General features: G+C 40.9%; 2 protein-coding genes across 2 annotated transcripts in view; both read right to left on the minus strand.

Moving 5' to 3' along the window:
- The window catches only part of crocc2 (ciliary rootlet coiled-coil, rootletin family member 2), a 34,993-nt gene extending 14,519 nt beyond the window's left edge, over positions 1-20,474 (minus strand). The window contains exons 1-17 of the mRNA XM_040129548.1: positions 20,418-20,474; positions 18,854-19,007; positions 18,585-18,700; positions 7,658-7,825; positions 7,486-7,569; positions 7,067-7,170; positions 5,901-6,045; positions 5,339-5,445; positions 4,556-4,762; positions 3,312-3,408; positions 3,034-3,123; positions 2,807-2,938; positions 2,473-2,672; positions 1,854-2,036; positions 1,286-1,430; positions 1,033-1,179; positions 717-947 (exon numbers count right to left, since the gene is read on the minus strand). Coding sequence (XP_039985482.1) covers positions 717-947; positions 1,033-1,179; positions 1,286-1,430; positions 1,854-2,036; positions 2,473-2,672; positions 2,807-2,938; positions 3,034-3,123; positions 3,312-3,408; positions 4,556-4,762; positions 5,339-5,445; positions 5,901-6,045; positions 7,067-7,170; positions 7,486-7,569; positions 7,658-7,825; positions 18,585-18,700; positions 18,854-19,007; positions 20,418-20,474 — 2,367 coding nt within the window. The remainder of the gene's footprint in view (positions 1-716; positions 948-1,032; positions 1,180-1,285; positions 1,431-1,853; positions 2,037-2,472; positions 2,673-2,806; positions 2,939-3,033; positions 3,124-3,311; positions 3,409-4,555; positions 4,763-5,338; positions 5,446-5,900; positions 6,046-7,066; positions 7,171-7,485; positions 7,570-7,657; positions 7,826-18,584; positions 18,701-18,853; positions 19,008-20,417) is intronic.
- A 628-nt stretch (positions 20,475-21,102) lies between these two features.
- klhl30 (kelch-like family member 30) lies at positions 21,103-25,727 on the minus strand. Its single transcript, XM_040128711.1, has 8 exons — positions 25,644-25,727; positions 24,156-25,003; positions 23,873-24,065; positions 23,205-23,291; positions 22,890-23,045; positions 22,405-22,593; positions 21,759-21,904; positions 21,103-21,611 (listed from the first exon to the last, which is right to left on the minus strand). The coding sequence occupies exons 2-8, from the start codon at positions 24,927-24,929 to the stop codon at positions 21,363-21,365; spliced, it is 1,794 nt and encodes a 597-aa protein (XP_039984645.1). The 5' UTR covers positions 24,930-25,003; positions 25,644-25,727; the 3' UTR covers positions 21,103-21,362.
- Positions 25,728-26,235: the final 508 nt, after the last annotated feature.

Raw genomic sequence — 26,235 nt, forward strand, 5'->3', positions numbered from 1 at the left:
TAACGAAAACCAAAATGAACTTACTCTAACTAAATATTAGCACTTGATGTCTTTCAGCCTCTACTTAAATATTAAGGTAAATATTAAAGTGTATGAATTACACTAATGTTATGGATGTGAGCAGTCCCAATAAGGGGATGACACATGAGCTCATTGCAATGGAGGCCACTCCAGGGCTTCTTTTATACACGGCTAATTTATTTTTACAGATAAGCAATCTAAAAATGTTTGGATGGAGTTTGTCAAATTGTTTAGGTATGTTATATTCTAGCTGAGATCAACATGGATATCCCAGTTTCACATTCAGAACAGATAACAAAACAGGAGAGGATTCTTTTCATTCTTTAGGGAACGAAACAAGGAAATCTGGATCTGCTGAGGGAAGAATGGGAATACTTTAGGTGTTAATTTATTGGCTCTTTCACGAAACCCCCACTGGATATTATATGCCTATCTGTTTATCTTTTCCAGTTCACATTTGTTTGTGAAGATTCCTTGCTTGTTACGTCCCAAGTTACTCATAAAACACAGAAATTGCTCTTCATATCCCATTTAAAAGAAAAAACCATGGCAGATGTGTTGATATCTCCAATACATTTTAATGTGACAACAAGCTCCATGAACCTGCTGAAAGCTATTAATAAAATCAACTCTCCCAGGTGGTGGGAGCTGGGAGGATGGAGGCTGAAGTGTGTGAATGGCTGGGGGTCCCTGACCTGGGAGTGCTGCTCCAGGGCCTGAGCATTCTCCTTCTGCAAAAGGCTCAGTTCTGCTTCTAGCTTCTGGCAGAGATTCTGCAAGTTCCTGTGGGAGCTTTCCAGGGCTTGTTTCTCAGCAAGCAGATTCATCATCTCCTGTTGCACCCGTGCTGTCTCTTCCCTGGCTGCTGCCCGTTCCACTTCAGCTTCCCGTCTACATTCACCAAGCTCTGCCTTCTCACCCTCTGTCTGGAAGGGAAACAAAATATTTAGCTTATGTTCTGTTCAACTCTGCTTTACATCAACGTTGCAGGGCAACTGCTCACCTACTGACCTGTAGCAGAATACGATTGAGTTCCACCTTGTCTTTGGCTAAGCCTTCGCTGAGGGCAGCCATTTTGGCCAGAGAGTCTTTTAGGGCAGCCTCTTGATTCTGCAGTTTGGTGAGGGCTAACTGCTGTGCAGCACTCTGGGACTCCATCTGTGGAGTGCATCATAAATGTGAGAAGAATTTAAACCACCATGACCCTCAGGAAGATTCCAGTAATCCAGATCAGGCTACCTGCATGCACATCACAGCAGTATACCTTGCTAAGAGCCAGAGCGAGGCTGGCCTTATCATCCTCCAATACCTCCTTCTGCAATGTGATTTGACTCAGATTTTCTTTCACTGTCACAAGCTCCCTTCGTAGATAAGAGTGCTTCTCTTCAAGCTCCTCCAGACTCCTATCACTGAAACACAAAACGTATCACATACATGACCCTCTCACACTATTTCGCTGTCTCACACACACAGATTATTTGTATAAACAAAATCCCTTAACAGTAATCCATCTCCACTTTGAAAGATGTAGAAATTTTGGAGCCAAAGGCCACAACACTGAGGGAGTTCCTTTTTTGTTGTATCGCATGTCCTGCTCCAATTCTCAGCTAATCAAATTTTTGAGCAGAAGAAACCCCTCAAAAGAGGAGAAAAAGTTTCCCTCTTGCATGAGTGCAATAATGCAATGTAAATCATTTACATTTTCATTCAAATGTCATCTGGAGAACGGCATGTGTTACTGATCTGAACTCTAAACAAATGGAGCTTGAAAACAATCATGGGTGACGGGATGTGCGTTGTGTAACGGTCATCCTTCCATGCTCATGCTGTACCCTCTTTGGGCCTCTGTGCGCCGGCGTGCCAGCTGCATCTCCAGATCCTCCCTCTGCTGCTTCAGGATGTCCCGCTGTCTCTGGAGCTCCAGTGACGAGCCCCGCAGTACCTCCAGCTCAGCACGCTGGGAGTCTACCTCCTGCTGCAGCTCTGACAGCAGCTTCTCCAGACTGCCCTTCTCACTGAGAGACATGGAGGTAGAGAAAGGCAGAGTGCCGCACAATGATCATCATTATCATCACACTTGATTTTTCTAAAACCAGTTTCAACAAAACACTTCACAAAATACCAAACATCTCTTCTACAATGTTGTATAAATATTGTTTTTGGAGAGGTTTCAATACATTTAAATATGCTCTAATAATGACAGCGCTTAATTAAACATAAAACCAAACTAAATCATTTGTCATCATCATCATAATCATTACAACCTTTTCATTTTTCCAAAAACAACATTTAGCCCTAATGGCAATTTCACAAGTAAGAAAACAAAGTCTAGAAAATATGAAACAGAATACACAACTAAGCAAAAGTATAAAAGTGACTACTTTTTATCTACAAATTTGAAGCCCTGTCACAATCTAGGAAAAGGATAATATCTACATGATCAGGATGTACCTGGAGATGAACTCCAGTGAGCGGCAATATCTGTTGCTGTCTCTGAGGCTTTCTTCTAAGGCTTTCTTGGCCTCCTGACTTTCCCTCCCTACTTCCTGGATCTTCTGCTCCAGTTCCCTCCTCTCAATGTCCCTCTCCCGCAGGTGATTACGCAGTGTGTCCACTTGCTCCAGGGCAGCATCCAGACACCCATGCAAGTCCTGTGGTTTGTATGTGAGAACATAAGTAGGTTAATAGGTTAGGACACTTGAGTGAAATGTTATTACAAAAGAACATTGTTTCTCTAAAATATGAACAGCAAAGAGTGGTGACGACTAGCCACTTTTTGTGGTACCTGTGTTTGTTTCTGGTGCTTTGAGAGAGCACTCTGCACGGCCATCAGGGTAGTGTTCCTCAGAGGAGACCGGCCATAGAGAGGTGAAGACACACTTTCAGAGCCACTACTATCACCTTCTCCGCCAACCAACTGGATATTAGTTAGAGTAGGAAAAAAAAAGTATTTTTTGCTCTTAAATGATAACAAACTGCAAAATTTAGCTTAGTACTTTGTAGTCTTCTGACCTGGTGAACATGACATAAAATCTTTTGGAGGGCTTGGATCTCTGTGTGGAGGACCTCCATCTCTGCTTTGTCCTCTGTTCTCCTTGTCTCCTGAGCAGGAAACCATTGAGGTCAGATAAGCAGCACACACAGAGCAAGCCTGACATTCCCCAGACTGCAGCCTTCTAGACAAGGAAGTCATGGAGTTTATCAAACATAAGGTCCAGACTACAACCAATTTAGCCCCCTTAACCACCCGTCAATCTGCCACCTCCCACTACTGATTCCCAGGGTCCCACCATCCTGTCCAGACTGATCTGCATGGTCTTGAGGCTGGCATCCTTCTCACTGTTCTGGCTCCGGAGGTGCTTCACCATGTCAGACAGCTCCAGGATTCTAGATACACCAACACGTAAGGAAATGGACAGAGAGTGAAATCACACACACGGTTCCCTGAGACACTGAAGATACAAGAGTGGCATGTACTCCTCCTCTACAAGACCACATACACTATCATGTTCTCTGCATAGAATCATGGGATCAACATGACTTTTGATAAGATCAGAAGGCAGCTTAGATTCAGAATACATAGGATCCGACATTCCTCTTTTGATTGAAGTGCACCAGAGATTGCACAAAAGACTTGAATCTTCTTTATCAGCAGAAGTGCAGCAGTCACTGAAAATAGCTCGATGTGCAGGATTTTAATGATCAATGCCTACAGTATGCGAAGTTTGGAAGTTTCATCTAGGGGATTAAATTTGGCTTTCCATTCAGTCATATGAAGAATTTGAGTTTTGCAATTGATCAAATGGCTGCACTATGCATGACATCAGCTCAGAATTTTTATTTAAGTGTATGATGCTTTTTTCTTTCTGACAGTCCTGGTCAGTTAGACAAGTCTAGAGACTCTAGAAGAATATGGATGTAGGATCTGCGCTGCCAATCCTATGTTTGTGATGATGTGAAAGCTTGAATTAGGCTTTCAACAGAATATTGTGAGACAACAGAAGTTTGTCTACTGTCAGAGACTTTGCAATACTGTTAATAGTGTGGTAGCCTTCCACTGAATTTAATATCTGTGGTAGGTTCACAGTCAAATGGTAATATTGGATTTACAAGATTTTGTGTATCAATGGGACTAAGGTTCTTGATTTGTGAGGTACTTAATTTACTGGATTAGTAAAAAACAAACAGTTGCTGATCTAAAAATAGTTCATACATTGATTTTTAGCTAGGTGGAGGTGAAGTGGTAACAGTTAGATACAATCTAAGTGAATTTTTTTTAATAGAACAATAGGTTTACCTTGGGTCTTAACGTCACGCCTAAAGTTACTGTATGTATTGAAATAGTATTGAATTTGAGAAATAAGTTGAGGGTTTTCCAAGTCACTCATAGTGGTCATTGCCACACAACATCTAGTGTTCCTTAAACTGAATACAGATTAAGGAAATAATAATAGCTGCTGTTTTCAAAAAAAAAGAAGCGAGTCCATGTGACAGCCGGGCCTAGATAGACAGACAGATCTGAAGATGACTTTACCTGGAGTTAAGTTCGACTTTCTCTGCATCCCAGCGACCCTGAAGCTGCATGGCCTCTTTCAGCTTGTCCTTCAGCTGTCCCTCCAGCGCTGACATCTCCATACCACTAAAGGTGCTCTCATGTGTTACTCTGGCCTCTAAATTCATGCAGGCAACATACAGTTGACGACTGGCAGTTACACACTCCCCGCGCATATCAGACAGAGTCCTGTTGAAAAGATTAATGTGCATCAAGGTTTACAAAATGTGTCATAACATATGAAAGGCCTGTTAGGGTAAGGAAACATGACATGCTGTTTTCAGTCATACAGTTGCGGGCCATTAGTCTAATTAAGAAACAGGCTGTTTGTATTTGAAAAGGATGAATGTCTGTAGTGATTTAGCTCTGGGATCAAGAACGACTTTGAAGTGTCTTCAGTTTAAGTTACACTACAGCCTTTGACATGATCACAGCTGTCTATGGGCCGAGCAATCATTATTAAAGCAAATTACTCTTCAGCACTGCTCACAGAGGTTCAATGTGATAGAAGCCATGTCTTATAGGGCTCAAGATTTGTCCTGATGGATGATTTCAACAGTGAGCAGAGACACCTTGAGCCATCTGTCCCCCCAGGGAAGAAACAATGAGCAGAGGGACTGGCGACCTTGTTGACCTGTTCCACTTTGATCCATGGCTGAGAGAAATGGATTGTGGTTTCAGTCTTGAGTGTGAGACACAAAAGAGGTGGGGGTTCTTGTGGAGTCCTGGGTTGCTGGAGGGATTCTGGCAGCGTGCCACGCTCACCTGTCAGTGAAAGTCCTTAGCTGGGTGAAAGCGCTCCGCAGGGAGGAGGCCTGGCGCCACAGTGCTCTGACACGAGTCTGTTCACGACTCAACCGGGAGGCACATGTCTACAGAGAGGAGCAGACAACAAGGGAACTAGAGACTGGAGGGTGGGTGGTAAGGGTTGCTTACAGCAAACGATGGCACCTCTCATTTTACTGTGATACCAAACAGATGCAATACTGGAACTCCAGGACTCATGCTGGCATACATACAAATAATTCGATTTCCCTGAATCAACAGATGTAGCCCATTTACAGCACGAACACCAGATTGTTTGCACAAATTTTTCCTCCCCCTCAGCAGTTGGAATGTTTTCACAGGAAACAACAACTCAAAAATCATAGCAATGAAATGAACAGGGAATGAGAATGAATTGACAAAACTGGCTATGAATGGAATTCCTACCCCATGTGAACTCAACGGGAGTTTAATTGCACAATCTCTATGCTGAAAGGGATAAACTTGAGCTTCCCCTGTTGCTTTTCTGACACAAGCACTTCATTTTTGTGGTTTTTCTCACCTCTTGCTCTCTCCGCAGACGGGTATCAAACAACTCAACGTCTTCACGAGCCTTCCACAAGCTCTCTGTTAGCCCTTCGTTGACAGTGCCCGCTTGTTCCAGTTGTTCCCGCAGCATAGAGTTTACTTGGCTGAGGCTGGCACACCTGGAAATAACAAGCCCTGAAAGACCATTTGGCAATTCTTCCCTGACAAAACCGTACCGCAGCACCCAAACTATCATTCATATACCCAGCATATTACTCTTACACTACTCTTAAGGCTACTCTTTAGCCTTTAGATCCACCCTTGCCAACCAAACTTACAGTGTGAACATGTGTGACAGTTTTGTAATGTCTGTGTCAACTTAGATTTAATTTCGACCAGATCATCTTGTAGAGTAATTTGTGAAAATGTTTATATCATTCTCACACTCAACATACACGCTGTTACACTAAAGAACGGCACATTGCTACGTTTGCTAATCAGTCTGAGATTGAGCCAAACCCATGTTTGCATGTATGGTATGATATTGTGTTTAGGTGAACTGAGACGTAGGAAAAGAGGTTTTCAATAATCCTAATAATAAGCAAAAACATATACTTGCATTACAAAGTTCTTAAGTGGATATAGCTTGGTAAAACTGCACAGAGTGATATTTCTAGGTAGTAAAAATGATCAAATCCTGGCAAAGTTTCTGCCATGGATATTTCAAATAAAGTTCTATAACTGCATAAATCATAGGGCATTAAAATCTGGCCATAGCTGCAGAGGTAGGCTCATTAAAATGCTTTGGAGAAGAGAGCCGACATAGCTCCACTACCTTTCTCTGACAAATTAGATGCTGAGATTATCAGCTAAGGAAGGTTCCTCCTTCTCCCTGCAGCAAGGGCAGGGAAAAACAGCAGGAAAGCTCAAGGAACTGCTGGGAATATCTCTGGTCCACACATTGCTCAGATACATTCCGGCTTGATTTCTGTTTCTCGACAAACAAACAGAGAAAGATAAACGGGAGCAAATTTCTAACAGGCTTATCCGTGAATTTACTGCTCTAAATAGGCATCCAAATAACAATTCCCTGCTGCTGCAGGTTTTCTGATCTTTGGATTCCAAACTTTGGAAGCTGCAGAAGTTTCTTTATTGGCTGGATAACGTGGCTAGCTGCTCTGCATGGTGCCCATCACTCACCTCTTCTGCTCCTCCTCCAGCTGGGCAGACTTATTCTGGATAGCCACGTTGAGATCCTGCTCTGTCTGCTGCTGACGCTGGGCTGAGTCTCTGTGGGCCTGCAGCTGAACACACACACCAACCACCACTACTGGCATCCTGATAACACTTAAGTATATGGTAGCAGTAGTAAGTTAGCAGTTACCTAATATTTACAACACAACATAATTACAGTGGAAATCTGCTAACCCAAACTCTCCTTGGGGGCCACTCAGCCAAGAATAATATTTGGATGAATTAATTATATTCAAATAAAAGCACAAATCCTATTCACAACATGAAAAGTCCATGTTTTAGTTTTCAGTTATGCATGATTCCTTTACTGGTTGTTAATATTAACATTTATTAACTTGAATTATGATGCTACAATCTAGACGTACCAACAATCTCATCTTCTCAGACTCTGAAGTCTTCTCCAGCACTTGTTCTTCTAGCTCCCCACATCTCTTCTTGTACTGAAGAACCTGGTATAAAACATACATAAGGTGTACAGTTGAGCCAAAGAAGCTTTTTTTTTTTTCCTTCGGAATTTTGAACTCCATTTCTAGTCACCTTGGTCTGCAGCTTCTGAACAAGTTGGGCTTGTCTCTGCTGGGCCTCCTTGTAAGACTGCAGTTTTTGTTTGTAAGTTCTCTCCTTGATCTGCAGCTGCAGGGATCCTGGTGAGACACTCTCCTGGTCTGAGTCCACTGCTGCCTGCAGCATCACCATCTGATTGAGCTAGATTTATTTCACACCAAATGTGCTGGATTGCATTACATTATGTGGGTGTACTTAAAAAAATGGTAACAGTCTACCTCTTCTGTTTTATCTGGATGTACCAATGGTAAATAGTTGGGCTAAAGGACAAGTTTGCATTCATTTAGCAGTTTTCAAGATAACGTGAAAAGTTAATGCATGGGACCTTTGCTCAATGTACTCTATGAATGTTTGTTCGGGCCAAAAAGAATATCTTACAATACAGAACTCATTTTGACTGACTAGACCTACAATTTTAATTTAGCATGAGGGTTGGACAAACAGTGGCATAAAGATGCGGTGAGTTTTTACAATATTAATGTTAGTCTAGGGAATGTTCAAGTACAATATGTTTGTATAATCAGGGACAAAAGTATTTGGACAGTGACACCATTTTCGTAATTTTGCCTCTGTATATCATCACAATGGATTTGAACCAAAGCCTTCAAAATGTGACTGAAGTGTAGACTTTCAGCTTTAATTCATGGGGTTCAACAAAAATATCGCATTGACTGTTTAGGAATTACAGCCATTTTTATACATGGTCCCTCATTTTCAGAGGCTAAAAGTAACTGGACAAACCAACTTAATTATAGATATAAGGATTATTTTTAATACTTGGATGAAAATCCTTTGCAGTCAGTGCAGTCAGTCTGGAAGCCATGGACGTCACCAAATGCTGAGTTTCTTCCCTTGAGATGCTTTGCCAGGTCTTTACTGCAGCTGCCTTCAAGTTGCTGCTCTTCTGTGGGTCTTTCTGCCCTCAGTTTTGTCTTCAGAAGGTAAAAAACATGCTCAAATGGGTTGAGGTCAGGTGATTGACTTGGCCACTGAAGAATATTCCATTTCTTTGCCTTGAGAAGCTCTTGGGTTGCTTGTGCAGTATGTTTTGGGTCATTAGCCATCTATACTGTGAAGCACCGTTCTATCAGTTTTGCAGCATTTGACTGAATCTGAACAGATAGTAGAGCCCTGTATACTTCAGAATTCATCCTGCTACTTCCTATCACCAGTCACATCATCAATAAATAGCAGTGACCCAGTTCCTGTGGCAGCCATACACACCCATGCTGTAACACTGACTCTACCATGTTTGACAGATGATGTGGTTACTTTGGATCATGAGCTGTTCCTTTCCTTTTCCATTCTCTCCTCTTCCCATCATTCTGATACAAGTTCATCTTGGTTTCATCTGTACAAAGAATCTTGTTCCAGAACTGAGCAGACTTTTTAAGATGTCTTATGGCAAAGTCTACTCTGGCCTTTCTGTTCCTGAGTGTTACCGGTGGTACCCACTGTATTTATATTCAGGAAGGTGTCTCTTGGTTTTAGACTTTGAAAATGATATGCCTACCTCCTTTAGAGTTTCCTTGACCTAGCTGGATGTTGCAAAGGGGTTTTTCTTCACAGAGAAAAGAATTCTGCGATCATCCACTTTAGTTGTTTTCCGTGGTCTTCCAGGCCTTTTCGTGTTACCGAGCGCTCCAGTGCATTACTTCTTTTTAAGAAGAACCAAATTGTTGATTTGGCCGCTCCTAAACTTTCTGCCATCTGTCTGACAGGTTTGTTTTGTTTTTTCAGCCTAATGACGGACTCCTTCATTTACATCGACACGTCTTTGGACCGCATATTGAGAGATCCCATGAACACTGACCAGATGCAATTCAACACTTGGAATCAACTCCAAACCTTTTATCTGCTTAATTTGTCATTACATAACGTGGGAAGAAGCCACATCTGGCCATGAAATTGACTGTCAATCAATTGTCCAATTATGTTTGAGCCTCTGAAAATGGAGGAACTACCGTATTTCCTCAAATAGTGGCTGGGGCCTTTATTTACCTCAACTGCAGAAGATTGATAATAGGGTTGATAGGGTTTTATTTGAAGCAGCCTTGAAGTAAAGGTAGGCCTTTTTTTGTAATTCCCCCAATTTGATAAGTATAATTGGTCATATTTTAGTAGGAAGGCTCCCATTTACCCTTTTAAAGTTACTGCATTACGCTGTTAATACAAACTAAACACTTCCTGTAACTGACTCAAATTAAAGCCCTATAGCGTTTCAGTGGACAGAAACCCTTATTTTCTTAACAGGGCTTTTACTGTGAAACATCTGCAGGCATACCATATGCAACAACAGCCGGACGGGATTAAAGGATGACAAAACAAAGTGGATAAACACATACACTGACAGTGACTGAAACAGGATAATAATACTTAGAAAATACTTAGATGAGTAATCCAAAAAACAAAGTGTTGAAAGTAGCTGATATATGATTGTTAGATATTGTTAGATTTATTAAAGCGGTAGGAATTTACATTATTCTTAACTGGCATGCACATTATATGACAGGCACTGGGAGTTTATCTACCCTTGTTATATACCTGGCCTGTATTTGGGGGCTGGCCTTTAATCGTGTTGACCATGCCCCGAGGCATTACTGGAGACCCAGCTTTTAACTGATTCCCGGGTTTTTATTTGAAGAAATACAGTATGTATAAAAATGGCTGTAATTCCTAAATGGTTAATGTAATATTTTTGTTAAACCCCTTGAATTAAAGCTGAAAGTTTACACTTCAATCATTTCTTGATGGCTTCTTTCCAAATCCATTTTGGTGTTATACAGAGGCAAACATATGAAAATTGTGTCACTTTCCAAGTACTTATTTACTTGAGTCTATATTGGTGTTAATGCATGTGTGGCTGTGGGTGTGCAATGTATCTGTCAAATGCATCTAAAAACAAAGATACACAAATGTACTGGTCTTTCTCATCGTGGAATCTCATATCCTCTCCCATATCTGAAATCCAAATGTCCTGTAACCTCTCAACCTCACACAACCTAAACTCCCTCTGCACCACCCACTCTCTATCCTGGTGCCAGACACCCTGTCCTCACTAATACAAACCACATGGCCCTAGAGCACTACAACACACTGCGTGCCTCCAGCTGCCCTTGCCGAATTCTCATTTAAAAAGAGAGGAAGAGAGCCCCCTCCCCAGCAACATACTCCAAACCACCTTCCAAGCCCTTCAAATCAACCCTGCGACCCACTCCCTCCCTCCTCTCTTCTGTACCTCATCTCTTCTCTGGGTGCTTAATCTCTCCAGCAGGCTCCAAGAGAGCCAAGACAATAGTCTCACTGTTCAACACTGGACCCAGCCACTTTGCCACCATTATTAACACATTTCCAAATGCCCTTTTCAGAATTTTACACTACAAACTACACTAACGGCCATCATGCACTTGGCTCTGTGCTTTTGGTGTTTTTCTCCGAGGACCTTGAGAGCACAAAAGCTTCTTTTACTGCCCGTTGTTGAGGTGACAGCTTTAGAGACTGAGAAGGGAGGAACAACATGGGCGGAGTGTTTGAAAGACACAGAACTGCAGCAGCTGTGTTTAAAGGGACTCCTGGAAACAGCTGTGTGTGGAGCATTAGTGATTATGCATCTTTTCAAGTATTTTGGCACAACTATAGCAATAACACGGACTTACTAACAAGCATGTACTTTATAAATACACCTTGAATACATGGCCATAGTTCACAAGGTTTATTAAAGTACATGAGCACAATCTACAACTTACAACTTTGGGGTGAACCGCAGTACAACATACTGTACTACAACAATGTAACTCATAAAAACATATCAAAACTAAATCGAACTCACCCTTATAAGCAGAGACTTATAAATACAAAATGCTAAATTATTTACACATATTTGCCACTGATAAGACTATGCGTCAGAGGAAGCACTATGGCCAAAATCTACCCATTTAGGGGCACTAGTGCTAAAATGGGTAATAAGCCACAACTGACGACCCACCACTATTACCCCTCTCTAAAAATGTACCAAAGAAGTTTTAAAATGAAGGTGTTAAAAATCGTTCTTTGATTAGAGAATAATGCAGGAATCATTTAAAGGCCCTTGTTTCAAGTTTTTGAAGTTTTTGACCACTAGTAGGACTATGGAGTAACATTTTCACAGGTAAGTTCCTGTTTTGATTGTACATTGCGCATACACGATGATGTACCTATCCATGCACGAGAACCCAGCCAATGCGATATACAGTCCTGCTGCTGGTTTCATGCTACTACTGTAATCAACAGTTGCCTGCATCAACAGACAGAATGGCGTAGCAATGTGCCATCTACAGCAATGTATAGGACTGCTACCTAGTTAACAAGGATGTAAACGATGCAGGATTCAAAACATTTTCAAATTTGCTTTCAAAATGTTCATGAGGCAAGAAAATGCATTCAACATGTTTGTCAGGCCTCAAGGTTACGCACAATGTGTCTTGGTGAGTAATACTGAATGTAAACAAAACTTTGTTTGTTTGCAAGAAAACTCCAGAGGGCACCTTTGATGCCATGTATCCCCAAACTAATTTGTAATTGACTGACACATAGTGAAATTTGGGCTTCTGGAGCTGCAAACTGCAAACCTTCATTATTGCCAATATCATATCACAACCTCTACTCTGGAACAGAGCCATAACCTTTCTCATTTCTAACTTGACTTTTTTGTATTTTCTGAACTGTGTGGTCTTCCTAAAATGAAAGATATCATAAGAAACTGCATTGCAGAGACATTGCAACTTCCCAGGAGCTGGAAGGTCATGCAAATTACATAAATCTTACAGATTTCTTTCTATATGGGCAAATTTTGATATACATGGTCTTAACTGTTTCACAGATGCAGCATGTGTATTTCAGTTCTATCAACAACTGTCACTGCTGTAGACTACGCCTTCCCTACCTTGTTTTGCACTCAGTGACCAGGTGTCCCTGGCAATTCCCAAAGGTCCCCGCTCTGCCCTGATGAGGAGGGTTGTTTGCGCTTTTTCAAACATAGCTGCAGTGTGTAGGCTTCTTGCCAGTTCCACACACTACAGAGAGGATGCTTTTTTTATGGTTTCACCCCAGTCAGCTGTAAAGTAGGAGGCCGGGGGCTGCTCTGGATTAGCCATGCTCTGTGCAGGAAGCTCCCAAGAGGACACCATAACAGTCTGCTGTGGAGACCCCCACATTCACTAAACTCTCCTACACTACCATCTACTCCCTAGCTCTGCTTGCATCATTAAATCTCATCAACCTCATCTCCAAGTGAGCCTGAACTTATTGTTCTTCACAACACACCCATTCAGTGGTGACTGTAAAAAGGCAAAAGAAAGAAGCGAGTAATCCCAGTCCTCCATCTGGCCTAACTCAGGGGCTTACAGGACTTACTGGGGGCCCAGAAGTGTGCTCACTGAACACCCTGCTATTTATGATCTGACTCAGAGTACAATCACTCTCAAGCAGCCTTTGCAGCACTCTAAAGTGGGCTGAGCCCAATCCCAATGTAGCCTGACTCTTTGAGGTAATCTACTGCCATTTTACAATAATGTTCAAGATGCAATTTATACAAAAACAGCTTTTTTGTAATGGTAAGTTTTTATGCCTCCATATGGTTGCTATGGTTCCTTTTATTTTTTCAATCCCAAGTATCTCTTTCTTGAGCCCTGATTATGTTTCCCAAGTAAAAGACTTTTCAGCCTCTTAAAATGTGCTTTGAATTAGCTTTTTATATTTCTTGATATTTATGATTTGTGCCACTCCTTGTATTGTCTCTTTTGATAAATATTTCAAACAACATCAAGGGATAATCTTGCTTTGAATCATCTGCCAACAAGCAACAAGAGAATCATTTTCAAGGCCCTTGTTAAGGCTTTGGTGTTTGGGCCAAAAGCTGCTGCCTTGCTCATGTGGTAGATCAAAATCCAATCCATTTCAGTTACCAAGCTATGATTACGATATTCTCTCACTGACCGAATGTCACAACATTTGGAGATCCACTAACACAGTTTATTTAAATTTTCAACCAGCTTTTTTGAGATGTCTTGTAATTTTCCCCTCTTCTACTATATAATACCAGCATTGTTTATCCATACCTGTTAATCTAGACAGAAATACATTTCCAGGGATATCCAGCAACTAGTCCATATCCTAAGTCCTCTTTTCTTTCTATCTCTGACTCACCCAGGGCGACATCTGGCCATGAGTGTACAGTCCAGCCAGCATGTGAAGGGTTACAGCTGCAATCGTTTTCCCTGGCTTGGCCTGGGCCCAGAGGCTTAATAAAGGGAATTAATGGAGTGCACTATCTGTCAGATTCCTAAACACAGCTGGAGCGGATGTCCATCGCCCCCAAGCTGCCCAAAAAACTTACTATCCTACTTCAACAACATACCCATTCCCCCTTCCCCTCACATTACCCCTTGAGTGCTGACTCTGTGAAAGAGCCCCAGCTGATTGTGAAAGCTGTTTATGTATCATCAGTGACCATAATTACACAATGTGGGATAACAAACAGGGAGAATGGAAGTGAGGACGGGGAGCTGCTGTGCGTGTGTTACAATGGCGTGGACATTTTGGTTATGGGGACAGCTGTTGTGATGGCATACAGGGACACAAGTGATCTGTGTAAATACAGCCAAACTAATAATACATGCTATGTACTCACAAGCATGTGTCTGGCCTTGCACCACTTAACACAAATGCCCACGGCAAGGACAATGCTGTACAAAACCTACACACACACCCACTCAGTCAGTTCAAGACTTCACATTTGATTAAACACTCCTGACATGCGAAAAAGAACTGAAAAGTGTTCTTAATGTCTGACTTTAAAGTCATGTAACATGAGTAGCCTAATGCCAAATGTTGAAAGGGTTTAATGGAATATTTTCATCAAAAATTCTGCACTGGGATGGGCTTTTAACCATATTTTCTCTGGGGAAGGCAATTAATTTTTACAATTTCATGATAGTTGAGGGAGTCAGACTTTTTGGCAGTGTTCCATTCAAACTATAGCCTAAATGAATGGGTTTGTGCCAGCAGGAAAAACAAACTTGAAACAGAGGGGGGTAGCCGGGTAAAAGGGGACAGTAACACAATCCCTAAAAACAGACTTTATCTGCTCAAACTATGTTTGACAAAGTTCTTATGCAGAGACCCAGGGGATTCAAGATTTCACAGGGCACTGGCAAATGGCAGTTGGTGTCAGAAATCATTCAGCAAGAGTTTATCTTTATCCAACTGACTGCCACACCGCATTATTGTGCAGGCAGTCGCTAAGTGTTCAGGCAATAGGGTATGGATGTCTATGTCTGAGAAAATGCACACTGGCAGGGCTCCAAAAGCAACACAGAGGGTTCAGAATTCAACCCTACATGTTCTCCAACCTCCTGAGGCCATCCAACTCACAAACTGGGTCAGGGTTTATCCAGGTTCAGGTGCAATTTTGTGGGGTCACCAGAGATCACATTGAGTAACTGAGACACAGAAGAAGGCTTTCAGAGTCCAGGTGTGACTTCACCAGTATTGTGTTAATGGTCTTCTGTCAGGTCAAAGAGACTCAAGGAAGGCTGGGGAAAAATGGCAATTTAGGATAACTATGTATGCTTCTCAACTGTCACACATTCTGTGGTGGACCGACTTCAGCTGACATTCTGACACTGTGAGCATCGGATAGATTTTAAAAAGAGATCTTTGCTAGTTTGGCATCATATGTAGTATCAGTTACCCAGAAAACATGTCAAAGAGGGCAACCTTGTTTCAAACTGAAAAATGTGCTTTAAAGGAATAGTTGACATTGGGAGATATTCTTATTCACGTTCTTGCCATGAATCGCTGCAGCAAATATGAAGCTACCAATACCATGCTGTTAGCTTAGCTTAGCACAAAGGCTGGGGAAAAAGGGGGAAGAGCTAGCCTGGCTCTGCCAAAGGGGTAAAAAAAACTTAATCCGTACAAAAACTGAAGTGTAAAAATGACGAAAATGGACGTGTAAAAATTGACAAACGACACAGGTGTTATGTGCAGGACTATTTCTCGGCAGGAAGGAGTGACTAGGGTCTTGTCGTCACAGTGAAGTTGCCAGGCAACCAGCAGAGACTTCATTGTCAATGAATCTGCTGGAAAATTACTAAGAAATATATAGTAATATAGACAGAGAGATCAAAGCCCACAGGATGATTATCAGCTCACCATTGCTGAATTTAAACTTTCTTTATACTTGGTTTGGTGCACTGTGTGCTTGACAAACTGGAATGAAAAATACTGGTCACACTGCATCAACCTGATCACAAACGGTGTGGAGCAAGTTGGCTTGAAAGTAGTTATGGGGGTTGGTGGTTTGCCCCCTGTAACTGACAGGAGGGCATACTTTAGCTGTGAGCTGGGCCTGTAGGATGGCTGTTACTGTAAGAGCAGGGTGATACCTGGAGCCCACCATGCTGAGAGCTTTTCAACAAGACATGAAACCAAAAACTGCTTAAGGGATGCTACACTGCAGCTGGCCTTTTACTCTTATGCTTGAGCAATCTGCAAACTATCAAGACAAATTTAAATTACAGTACTCAGTGTAAATCATCTGGGGAAGTAAGTTTGCGCTGAGGGCGACTGTTGACCTTAAAGGGTTCTTACATGATCTCATTGACCAACACCTCCCAAAACCAGCTTTTCAACAAAATGTACAGTAAAAATATGCTATTATTTCAAGCCTGAGCCAGGGGTTGGGAAATATGATTGATCAACATTAATGAGAACATTATCTTATTTATTGTGTTCTAATATGTTTCTTATCTGTGTTCATTGCAACAAACTATTTTCACAGCCACAACTACAACAAAAAGCATAAGAACTCAATAAGAAATTTTGTTATCTTTACTGACAATTTGCTTGGAATCATTCATTCCAATGACAGGATTTCATGTCATTATTGTGTGATACTACCAAAAGCCAATGAACAATTATATTTAATCTTGCCCAACCCCACTGTCGAGATTTGAAGGTGAATATGTACTGTTTGGCTGCTTTCTTAAGAACAGCTGAGACCTACTGATATGGGCCACAAAATATACAGAGAAATTAAAATTATCATACTGTATATGATGCATTCAGTGGTATGATCCCTTCAGTGGTAAATGCTGAGGGAGAAAGCTAAATACATGTAAAAATGCTCCCTATATGTTACCTTCATCTGAGTGCCATAGTCATTTGTCTCAAAGGCATTGCTTAGCACATCACATTAACATCACATAACAGCAAAGCTGAAAAACAACCATGCTGTTCTGCAGGGAAAAAACAGTAAGGAGAAGACAGGAGTTTTCACTAGAATAGACAAGTCACAACAGGAGTCTCTTAATGAACCTCTTGACTTGTGAGACTGGATAAAACATTCAGCTGCGTTAACAGAGATTTCTGTGATCATTATGAAAATAAATAAATAAATAAATTGCTCTTAGAATTGCTACTTAGTCTTGTGAGCATCAAATACCTGCAACACTTGCTTATGTTTTTTCTGTTTTGTGACTTTTCACACATCTAAAAATATAAACAAGATAGATATGCTATATATATCTGCGAAGCTTATTAAGTTATATTTATAGCCTTGGGTTTAAAATAAGTTCCAAAGTAGGATAAACAGTGAGAGTTCATTAGATTTAAGCAGCAGAATGAACGCAGTGTTATCACAAATGGCTGCTTTGTGCACCATGTAAAATGAGCTTTTCTTCGACAGTCTCGAGGGAGGAGGCCAGTGACCTTCACAATTTTCCACCAAAACAGCAGCCGCTACACAGAGGGGGCAACCATGGGGGGCTATGAAGGGAGACGCCGGTTCTCGTGAGCACAGGGGGTCTGAGTCGACCTGAACAGGCCACAAGGAAACCCTTCATGAAAGTACCCTCCCCTCTCTTATTTACACTTACAAACACATACACACAAGCATATGCATGCAGATGCGCAGGCGCACATACACACACACACACACACACACACACACACACACACACACACACACACACACACACACACAGACTCACAGACACACACACACACACACACACACACACACACACACACACACACACACACACACACACACACACACATACCCATACAATGGATGCCTATACTGTATTTGCTGTAATGTGTAAACTATAGTTCCATAGCCACTAATTAAAGAAAAATGTATGACATAAAACATATTCTTGTGCCAAGTTACATTAATTCAGTCGGGAGTCTGTAAATTCTGCCCCTTCCTCCCTCAGTTTTCACTACAGTACATGCAAAGCTGTTTCAACCTTCCCACAATGTTTGTTTGTTCAGCTCCAAAAGGTTTTCCCTGCTGGAAAGAGTAGTGCCACACTGATGTTTACAGTAACCATGTTCCATTTCAAACGCATGTAGCTTTTTGCAGTCAATGCTCTAGTGTGGCTGACCTTCTTGATCTCATCTCCAAACAAAACTGCACAAATTTACCATCTACAGTATTACATACTATAACTCCTGTAAGAGCTGCACTAACATCAACATTAAAAACAATGATTGCCAATGTGGTCTCAGTTACAGCTAGTGTGAGAAACAATTTTTGTAAAAAAATGTATTTAGAGCTACCATTTAATGAGGTGCAAGTCATCATAGTCACACATGTTGATAATAGCATAATTATGATGTTCATTTCCTGTGCATTGCTGTTCAAATGAACAATGATCAAACAATGATGTGTATCTTACCTAGATGATATCATTAGTGTATCCCATTTGATGTGTCCAATCATTTTTGGTGACACCCATTACAGAGCAAACAGTGTTCTAGATTGGCATGGGCACAACAAATGCTAAAAATCGGAATAATGTTCCAAATTTTAACCTTGACCTGTGAATGTGTTGCTGCCCTCTGTCACTCCTACCCTGTCTGTGAGACTGGCCTGTTTGACTAGCGGCTGGTCACGGTCCATCTGGCTCGGAGACAGCTGCTCCCTCACGGCCCTGCTCTCCTCCAGCTCACTGACCTCAGAGCTCTCACCTGAGAGTAGGAAGCAGACCATGCATACAGAAGTGTCAATCTTACCACAGGGGGTGAAATGATAACTGATATCTAGCAAGGCAGATTTACTGTCTGTACTGGATGCGTTCAAAGCTTTTGTCTGTGCGTTTCGATTAAAGCTCTCTTCCCTACCAGGTGGCTGCTCAGCCAGGTTGCGGGTGATGATCTGGCGGATACGGGTGCCGACAGGCATAGGAGTGACACTGGACTCCTGTCCATCACCTAGAAGTGCCAGAGTCCTCTCTCCTGAGCTGCCATCAGAGAGATGGAGGGATTCCTCCAACTTCTAGAATCACAATTACAATTACCCCGACACATCTCTTAGCTGAGCATAAAAGGCCCAGCTCATTAAAGTTAACTATGGGGACAACAGCGGATGTAGAAGTACTTTTACTTTTAGGGAAGTTAAAGTAGTAATACCACCTTAATGGCACATTTTATTTGAGTAAAAATACGGACATATAAGCAAAAAAGTGTACTTAGTCAAAAGTAATCATGCTCATTACACAAAATGGCCTCTGGAGGTTTATATATTATATGTAAATCTTTTGTATGAAAATGTTAAATCTGTAAAGTAACTACAACTGTCAGATAAATGCAGTGGGGTAAAAAGTACAGTATTTCCACCCTAAATGTGTTTGAGTAGAAGTATAAAGTAGCATATAATGGAAAACCTAAATAATGTACTTAAGCACAGAAATGGAGTTAATATACTAAGTTACTTTCCACCGCTGGAGAACAAAACGCACCAAACTCCGGATTTGATTAATTTTTTCAGTTAGCACTGCTAAATTACTTTACTACAGTGTTTGTATTGGAGTCAATAAGGTGAGCCTGAGTGCTCAAAAAGAGTTGGTGTGTCCAATTATATTTCCAGTCTCAGGTAATGATTTGAAAAGTGCTGAAAATGTACTGTACTAAAGTAGAGTTTTAGGTACTCATACTTTACCTCAATATTTCCATTTTATGCTATGTTATACTTGTATTACAGTACATTTCAGAGACAAATATTGTACTTTTTGCTCCACTAAATCTATTTTAAAAGTATGTACTTGTTACTTTGCAGATTCAGGTTATTAATACAAACATAATCAACAAATACATTATGATGTATTGTTATAGATTAAACTACCCAGCAGTATTTAAACTAGTTAAAATTAGCTTCACCTTTACCAACTGAAAAATTAAAGTGACATAAACATTATTGCATCAATAATTATTTTAACAATCATACAGTGCATTTTATTCTGAGTTGGGACATTCTGCATAGTGAGTACTTTCACTTTTGATGGTTGAAGTGTATTTGGATGCTAATATTTTTCTACTTTTACTGAAGTAAATCTTTAAATGCATGACTTTTACTTGTAACAAAGTATTTCCATGCGGTTTTACTGCTACTTTTACTTCGGGAAAAGATCTGAGTACTTTTTCCACCTCTGCCGCTCCATCGGCCTTTTTCACAGCGGACATTTTAAATTTCCATAGTAGGTATTAATAGTCTCATTAACAATGGCTCCCTTATATCCAAGTGTCTCAGAGGGCAATGAAAGTGTGATAGCAGGAAAACAAAGTAGCTAAATGGAATTCAGCCACCCTTAATTTCATAATTTACATCTTTGTAAATAATGAAATTTTAAAAAGCCTGTTATAAAATGAAAGACGCCAACACAGTGGACCACAGCTACTTGTTACCAACCTGAATCACAGCCTCCAGTCGAGGTGAGTGTGTACCTTGCTCCCGTTGAAAACTCATTGCAAAACCGTCCAAGCTTTAACAATAAAATGTTAGCTAGTGACGTTACACCACTGATAGCTTCGTTTGACAAGACAGAAACTTTGCTCTAACGTTAGCTTGCTATAGCTGATAAAAACTTAAAATAGAAAGCTGTCAAATGTCGACTCAAACAAAACGCAAACCTAGCATATCATTAAAATTGTGTATTAAGATATAAAGATAAGTACAATTGAACTGGTAAATGACTAAAACAAAGGCTGGAGAGTTGGAAAAAAAAATCCCTGAATCACAGAACTTTTTAAGGAACAGAGTTTAGCAAGCAAGCAGCACTATTCTAATCCCAGTCTACGTTGCCCAGGTGACCACGCGCTTCCGGGCCTTTGCCATAGAAACAGAATGCTGGTTTGGGTGTTTCCATGGCAGGGCAGACGCCACGAGCCAATCATTAACCCACTGAATTCCAATGGGTTAATGATCAAGAAACTAAAGGCAAACTTAACCTAACAAATTTTCCCAACTTATGATAATAATGATGATGATAATGATAATAATAATAATAATAATAATAATAATAATAATAATAATAATAATAATAATAATAATAATACTCAACACACGAGCCCAGAAACAGTTTCTACAAAGATTTAATGATTCACAAACACCATTCAGTGACACAAAAAGTTATTCCGGTCTCAAACACATGACACAAAGTATAAATAAACCAGCTGAGCAGCCAAGCCAGCCCTAAGAACAACCAAGAATACCTGAAGATCACGTAACACACTATTCTAGGGCACAGTGACATCCTGCGATAAACAACCATTTGCATTGTAACATAAATACGACAGCAACATGTCTCTGTGAACTCTTTGACCCTAAGTTTAGCCCTGTCAGGACAGGGGGCCATTATGTTGAATCAACGGGGAAATGCTCAGGCCACTGCGACGGGTCTAGGAAGATGGTGCAGACCCCGCTGTAGAACCAAAGTCTTGGCAGGAAGCACTCCACCTCCCAGGTGTTAGACGCTTGGCTGTAAACCTCCACTTCCACCCCATAGTCGCCTTCCATACCTTTCCAATGGCCTCCAGTTACAAACAACTTCCTATCCAGCGTTACCAGGCCGCCATTCTCATGAAGCATGTGGAGAAGCTGGGCCTGATAAGAGGGAAAAGTCATCAAATAGCTTAATTTGAACCAACAAAAGTATAAAATGTATTCTTTTTGCTATTTTCCTGTTAAATTAGCATTCATACAACTGAGTGAATCATTTTGATTGTTGTCAGCATTGATTCCTAAGCCCACCTTGTGCCACATGTTCGCTTCTGGATCATAGGAGTAGACTTTCTTAGTGTTGTCAGCAACCAGATATATAATTCCATCCACACAGACAGAACGGGGAGAGGACAAGTACTTAGGGATAAAGGGCGAACATATGCTGATCCAGCTATCTGTAAAAAAACATGGGAACACATAAATAAATTTAGCAGAATAAAGAAAAGACAGCTATCAGTACTGAATTTTATATCATGTTTTGGTTCAGCGCTTTAATCAATAACTTTTAATGAGCAAACACGATAAATTAGATGACACTGTCAAGTGAATCCTTTAACTACAAATTTGGAGGTAAAAACAACTAAATTCACGTATCAATTCACACACAGTATACAGGAAGTGATAAGTATTTGTTTAAAATACTTTTAAAGCAACTAAAAAGAAGAAATAGCTCCTCTGACACAGGGACAATTTCTAGTAATTGTTGAAGAAATCTTCTTAATTGAAAAACTAACACATACCGTGTCTAAAGACTAGAAAAAGCACAACTGAAAGAAATGGAGCTATGAATGAATCTACCAATAGAACTGCATGAATTACGACGACAATGTGATTTTTTTTATCATTTAATTTTGCAAATCTGCAAATAAAGATACGGTGCTTCGAGCATCCTTACCTATAACAGGGTTGTAGCACTGCATGGTTAAAGCGTTGTATTTCACAGCACACGAGCCGATCACATAGAGCTTCCCATGACACGCTGTGGCGGTGAAGTTAGTCACATATTTTAAAGCGGGGCATGTCAAGGCCCAGGTGTCGTTGTAAGGGTCATAATGTTCAACCTCAACTTGGTCTGATGTTGTACCTAAAGGAGGGAAATTTAAGTAGAATGAGTGATAAATCTGAATCATAGTTTCATAAATGTAAACAAATACTTTAATATAAAGGAAATGGCAGTGCAAAAACACATGTAAAATGCCCCCCTGGTTTTTAGAACCTGGCCATATATGAGGTTATTCACCCCACAAAGAAATAAATTCTTAAAAACTATCAATGCAGAGGTGGGCCATTACAAACAGATGAGCTACTGGAGTTTATCAAAGTTTTCCAGTGCACTGCAGGTTTTAGGCACCACATGCAGGACTGTATTTATTTTCTTACCTCCGATGACGTAAATCTCCCCATTTAGTGTTGCCGATGTGTGGTTAGTCCGAGGCCGGAGCATGGGTGCCACAGTAACCCACCTCCCCTCTCTTGTAATGTACTTCCAGGTCTCTGTGGTCGACCAGGTGTTAGTATTCGAGCCTCGCGAGCCCCCTGTCAGACAGACAAGAGCACTTAGTCAAAAGTCTGACAATGTTTGACATTCCTCGTGAGAAAAACTAGTGAGTTCTGCTAAAACCCATTTATCATTACTCCTTTGTTGTTTTCCAGAAAAGTTTCTGTTTTTTAAAGGGTTGCTCACACTCGACCCACCTGTGACATACACATCATTGTTCAAGGAGACCATGGAGTAACCCCACTTGTTAGGGTTTGGGAAATTAGGGAGCTCATGCCAGTGTTCTGCAGAGAAAAACAAAAGGGAGTTAGTGTTTCAGCATCATTCTGAGAGTGAGGGAAACTAAATAAAAGTTTTCGCAAATATATTATGCAGATGACAAATGTATACCAGAGAAATTAGGCAAAGATGAAAAAATGTTCTTAAGGACCAAGGACCAAGGACCAAAGTCAAAGTTAGGTTCCTGCTTGCTGGCCTGAAATAGTTAAGAAATGCAACTTTTCTTGCAAAACTTTCAACACTGTGGCAAGATATGTTGTGCCTTAACATAAAACCAGAAATCTCAGAATGGGAAGCAACAATCTTTTCCTTAACGTTCCATGTAATAAACATGGACCTCTTCCTCCACCTCTGCACAATAAAACGCTCATTTTCAGGAACTGAGAAGCTGATCCAGTTTTGTCACATCCAAACCGCATCCTCCTACAGAGCTGTTTTTCTGTCAGCACTAAATTTAACGACCTACAACACATCCGCCAAATTGTTTCGAAGAATCAGACAAGCGATTCCCAACAAATTTCTGTTGTAAAATGGATTGTAAACTTAAACAAACTTGAAATTCTGAAAGGGGAAATAATATTTTTACTGGTCTTTGTGTTATAGAAGGCACAGTTCCTGGGCAGCAGTCTTGGGTCTCTGTCCTCATCTTCATCTGAGTCATCTTCATCATCTGAGTCATCTAGTGAACGACCTCCCATTACAAACAGCACCTCCTGCAGGTTTGGTTGTGGACTCTGAGAGTTGGCTCTGTCCAAATTTTCTGGTGCTAAATCCATTTTCTAGAAAATTGAAAGTCATGATTGTTTTTCGAAATCTCCTCAAACTGAGCAAACAAAGATAAGAGAGAAAAGGAGGAGAAACTCACTAACCTCTCTGCAAATTTTTTCCACAGCCTCTCTGCAGCTGGGAGAGTCCTGAACCAGATTGTCCTTCAGCAGGGTGTCAGCCAGGTAGTCCAGGCTGAGTAGAGAAAGACGGCACAAGGTGAGGAGTTCAGGGAGGTGGCAGAGCCGAGACTCCGTGTGGTGACTAACCCATTTAAGGATGGCCTCCACTCGGGTGCATTCTGACCGGATGTGTAGTCCTTCATCGTACAGGCAGGCAACCAGCCTGTCTTTTCCCAACAGCAAAAACTCCTCACCTTGTTGTACAGCTTCAAAGTTCTCCAAGAGAAAGGCCAATGCTTTGGCCACCACCTCGGGGCAGCCGTGGATCTCCCCAAACTCCAGGATTCCCAAGCAGTTAGTCGCATCAATCTGGTGCTGGAGGTATCGGCTGCAAACAGTTCTTACTGTCTGGAACTGCAGCTGGCTGGAGGTGCAGATCAACCCCTCCACATTGCTCTGGTTGATGGTTAGTTTGCCTGTGTAGGCAAAGTCCAGCAAGTAGCTGAGGATATCAGGGTCAACATCATGAAGCTCCACACGTGCCGCTATGCTCTCCACAAAGTCACCTGAGAACATGCAGCGGAAATACATGCTGCAGAGCGCCAACACGCCACGGTGACAGGGGAAGTCCCGACCGCCTGCGCTCAGCGTTACATCAATCAGTTTGGGGTGAGAGCAGAGTGAACGCAAGCCCTCCAGGATGCTCTGAGGATGGGAGGACAGGCAGAAATCCAGGTCATCCACATTACGCACCATGGTCCACTTTAGTTCAAAATGCAGGTCAAATCTTCTTTCAGCGGGGATGTTCAAAAATTGGGTTCAGAGCCTACCTGCAAATGTAGAAAAATACATAAATATGCAGAAGAAATCCTTCTAAAAACCTTTTAAAACAATGTCTATTGACAGGAGAACATCAATAACCTCACAATGAGTTACAAAATCTCATTCCAAAGCAGTCCTGATAACAAGATATTTTATTTGAAAGACATTTTGGATTTAACTGCATCATACAGAGATGCTGGAACTCAGCAAAAAAACATGGTGTGAAGTAGCAGAGTAGCTGTGTAGTAATGTAATTTATTCCTGCAAAAAAGTGGTTTATAATAGATTATTTTCCTTTGAAATTACAATTAAGGTAAAATAAAATGTATTGTTTTACTACGGTGCAAATAAAAAAGCCTAAGAGTAAAAAGGGGAAAAAGTCCTTAAGTTTTGAATTTAGTTAGAAAACAGTTTCTTTTCAGTGACCTTTCTCATTTAGTAGCCTTTGCGTCTTGTTAAAAAGTCCCTTGTTTTCTAAGTGTGGCAGTACTCTGTTGTTACAACAACAACAAAGTACTTTTGGCTCATCATTAGTACGATATGCTGTAATAGTATGACTCCAATCTCATCCAAAGCCAACAATAAATTACATTTCCTGTCATCAGATACTGTGTAATTAAGTAAAGAACCAATAAAAAAAAAACTCACCACAGAAGAAGAAATTGGAAATAATAGCTCATCCTTCCAGTAAAAAAGCTGTTTGTAGCCGAGCAGCTGCTTAGATCAACATGGAGTGGGCAGCATGGCGAAAGGATTTTGCCAAGTCACTGGGACGGACTGCCTGTCTTTCACCCAGTTATTTTTAGGACTGACAGTGACGCTGTGCTGAAGTCTGATTCCAAACAACATGTAGGGGACCCACAGCTGCCGTTACAAGCACATACATTGCATTTTCTAAATGTCCCCTGAAGCTAGCAAAGGAGATAAACAACATAGCACCAATTATTTTGAATGTTACAATTAATCAACAATACAGCCAAGACAGGCATAAAGTATTTAGTGCTTTTAGTCCACATGGGGTTAAGATACTCTACGTCAGCTTTTATTTATAAGGTGCCTTAAAAAGGTAAAAAAAATTAAAGGAGGTGTGATATAAAATAAATTAAAGTCGGCAGAATATGGGTAACAAACACATATTCAAGGTATCTGTTTAATGATATATTTAGTGGTATTGCTAAAATTAGCTTCTGATCTGGCCATGGATCCTAGGCTTTCTTGAGAATATTTGCTATTAAATGTT

The sequence above is a fragment of the Xiphias gladius genome, chromosome 6 (assembly GCF_016859285.1).
Source record: "Xiphias gladius isolate SHS-SW01 ecotype Sanya breed wild chromosome 6, ASM1685928v1, whole genome shotgun sequence".
Lineage (NCBI taxonomy): Eukaryota > Metazoa > Chordata > Actinopteri > Istiophoriformes > Xiphiidae > Xiphias > Xiphias gladius.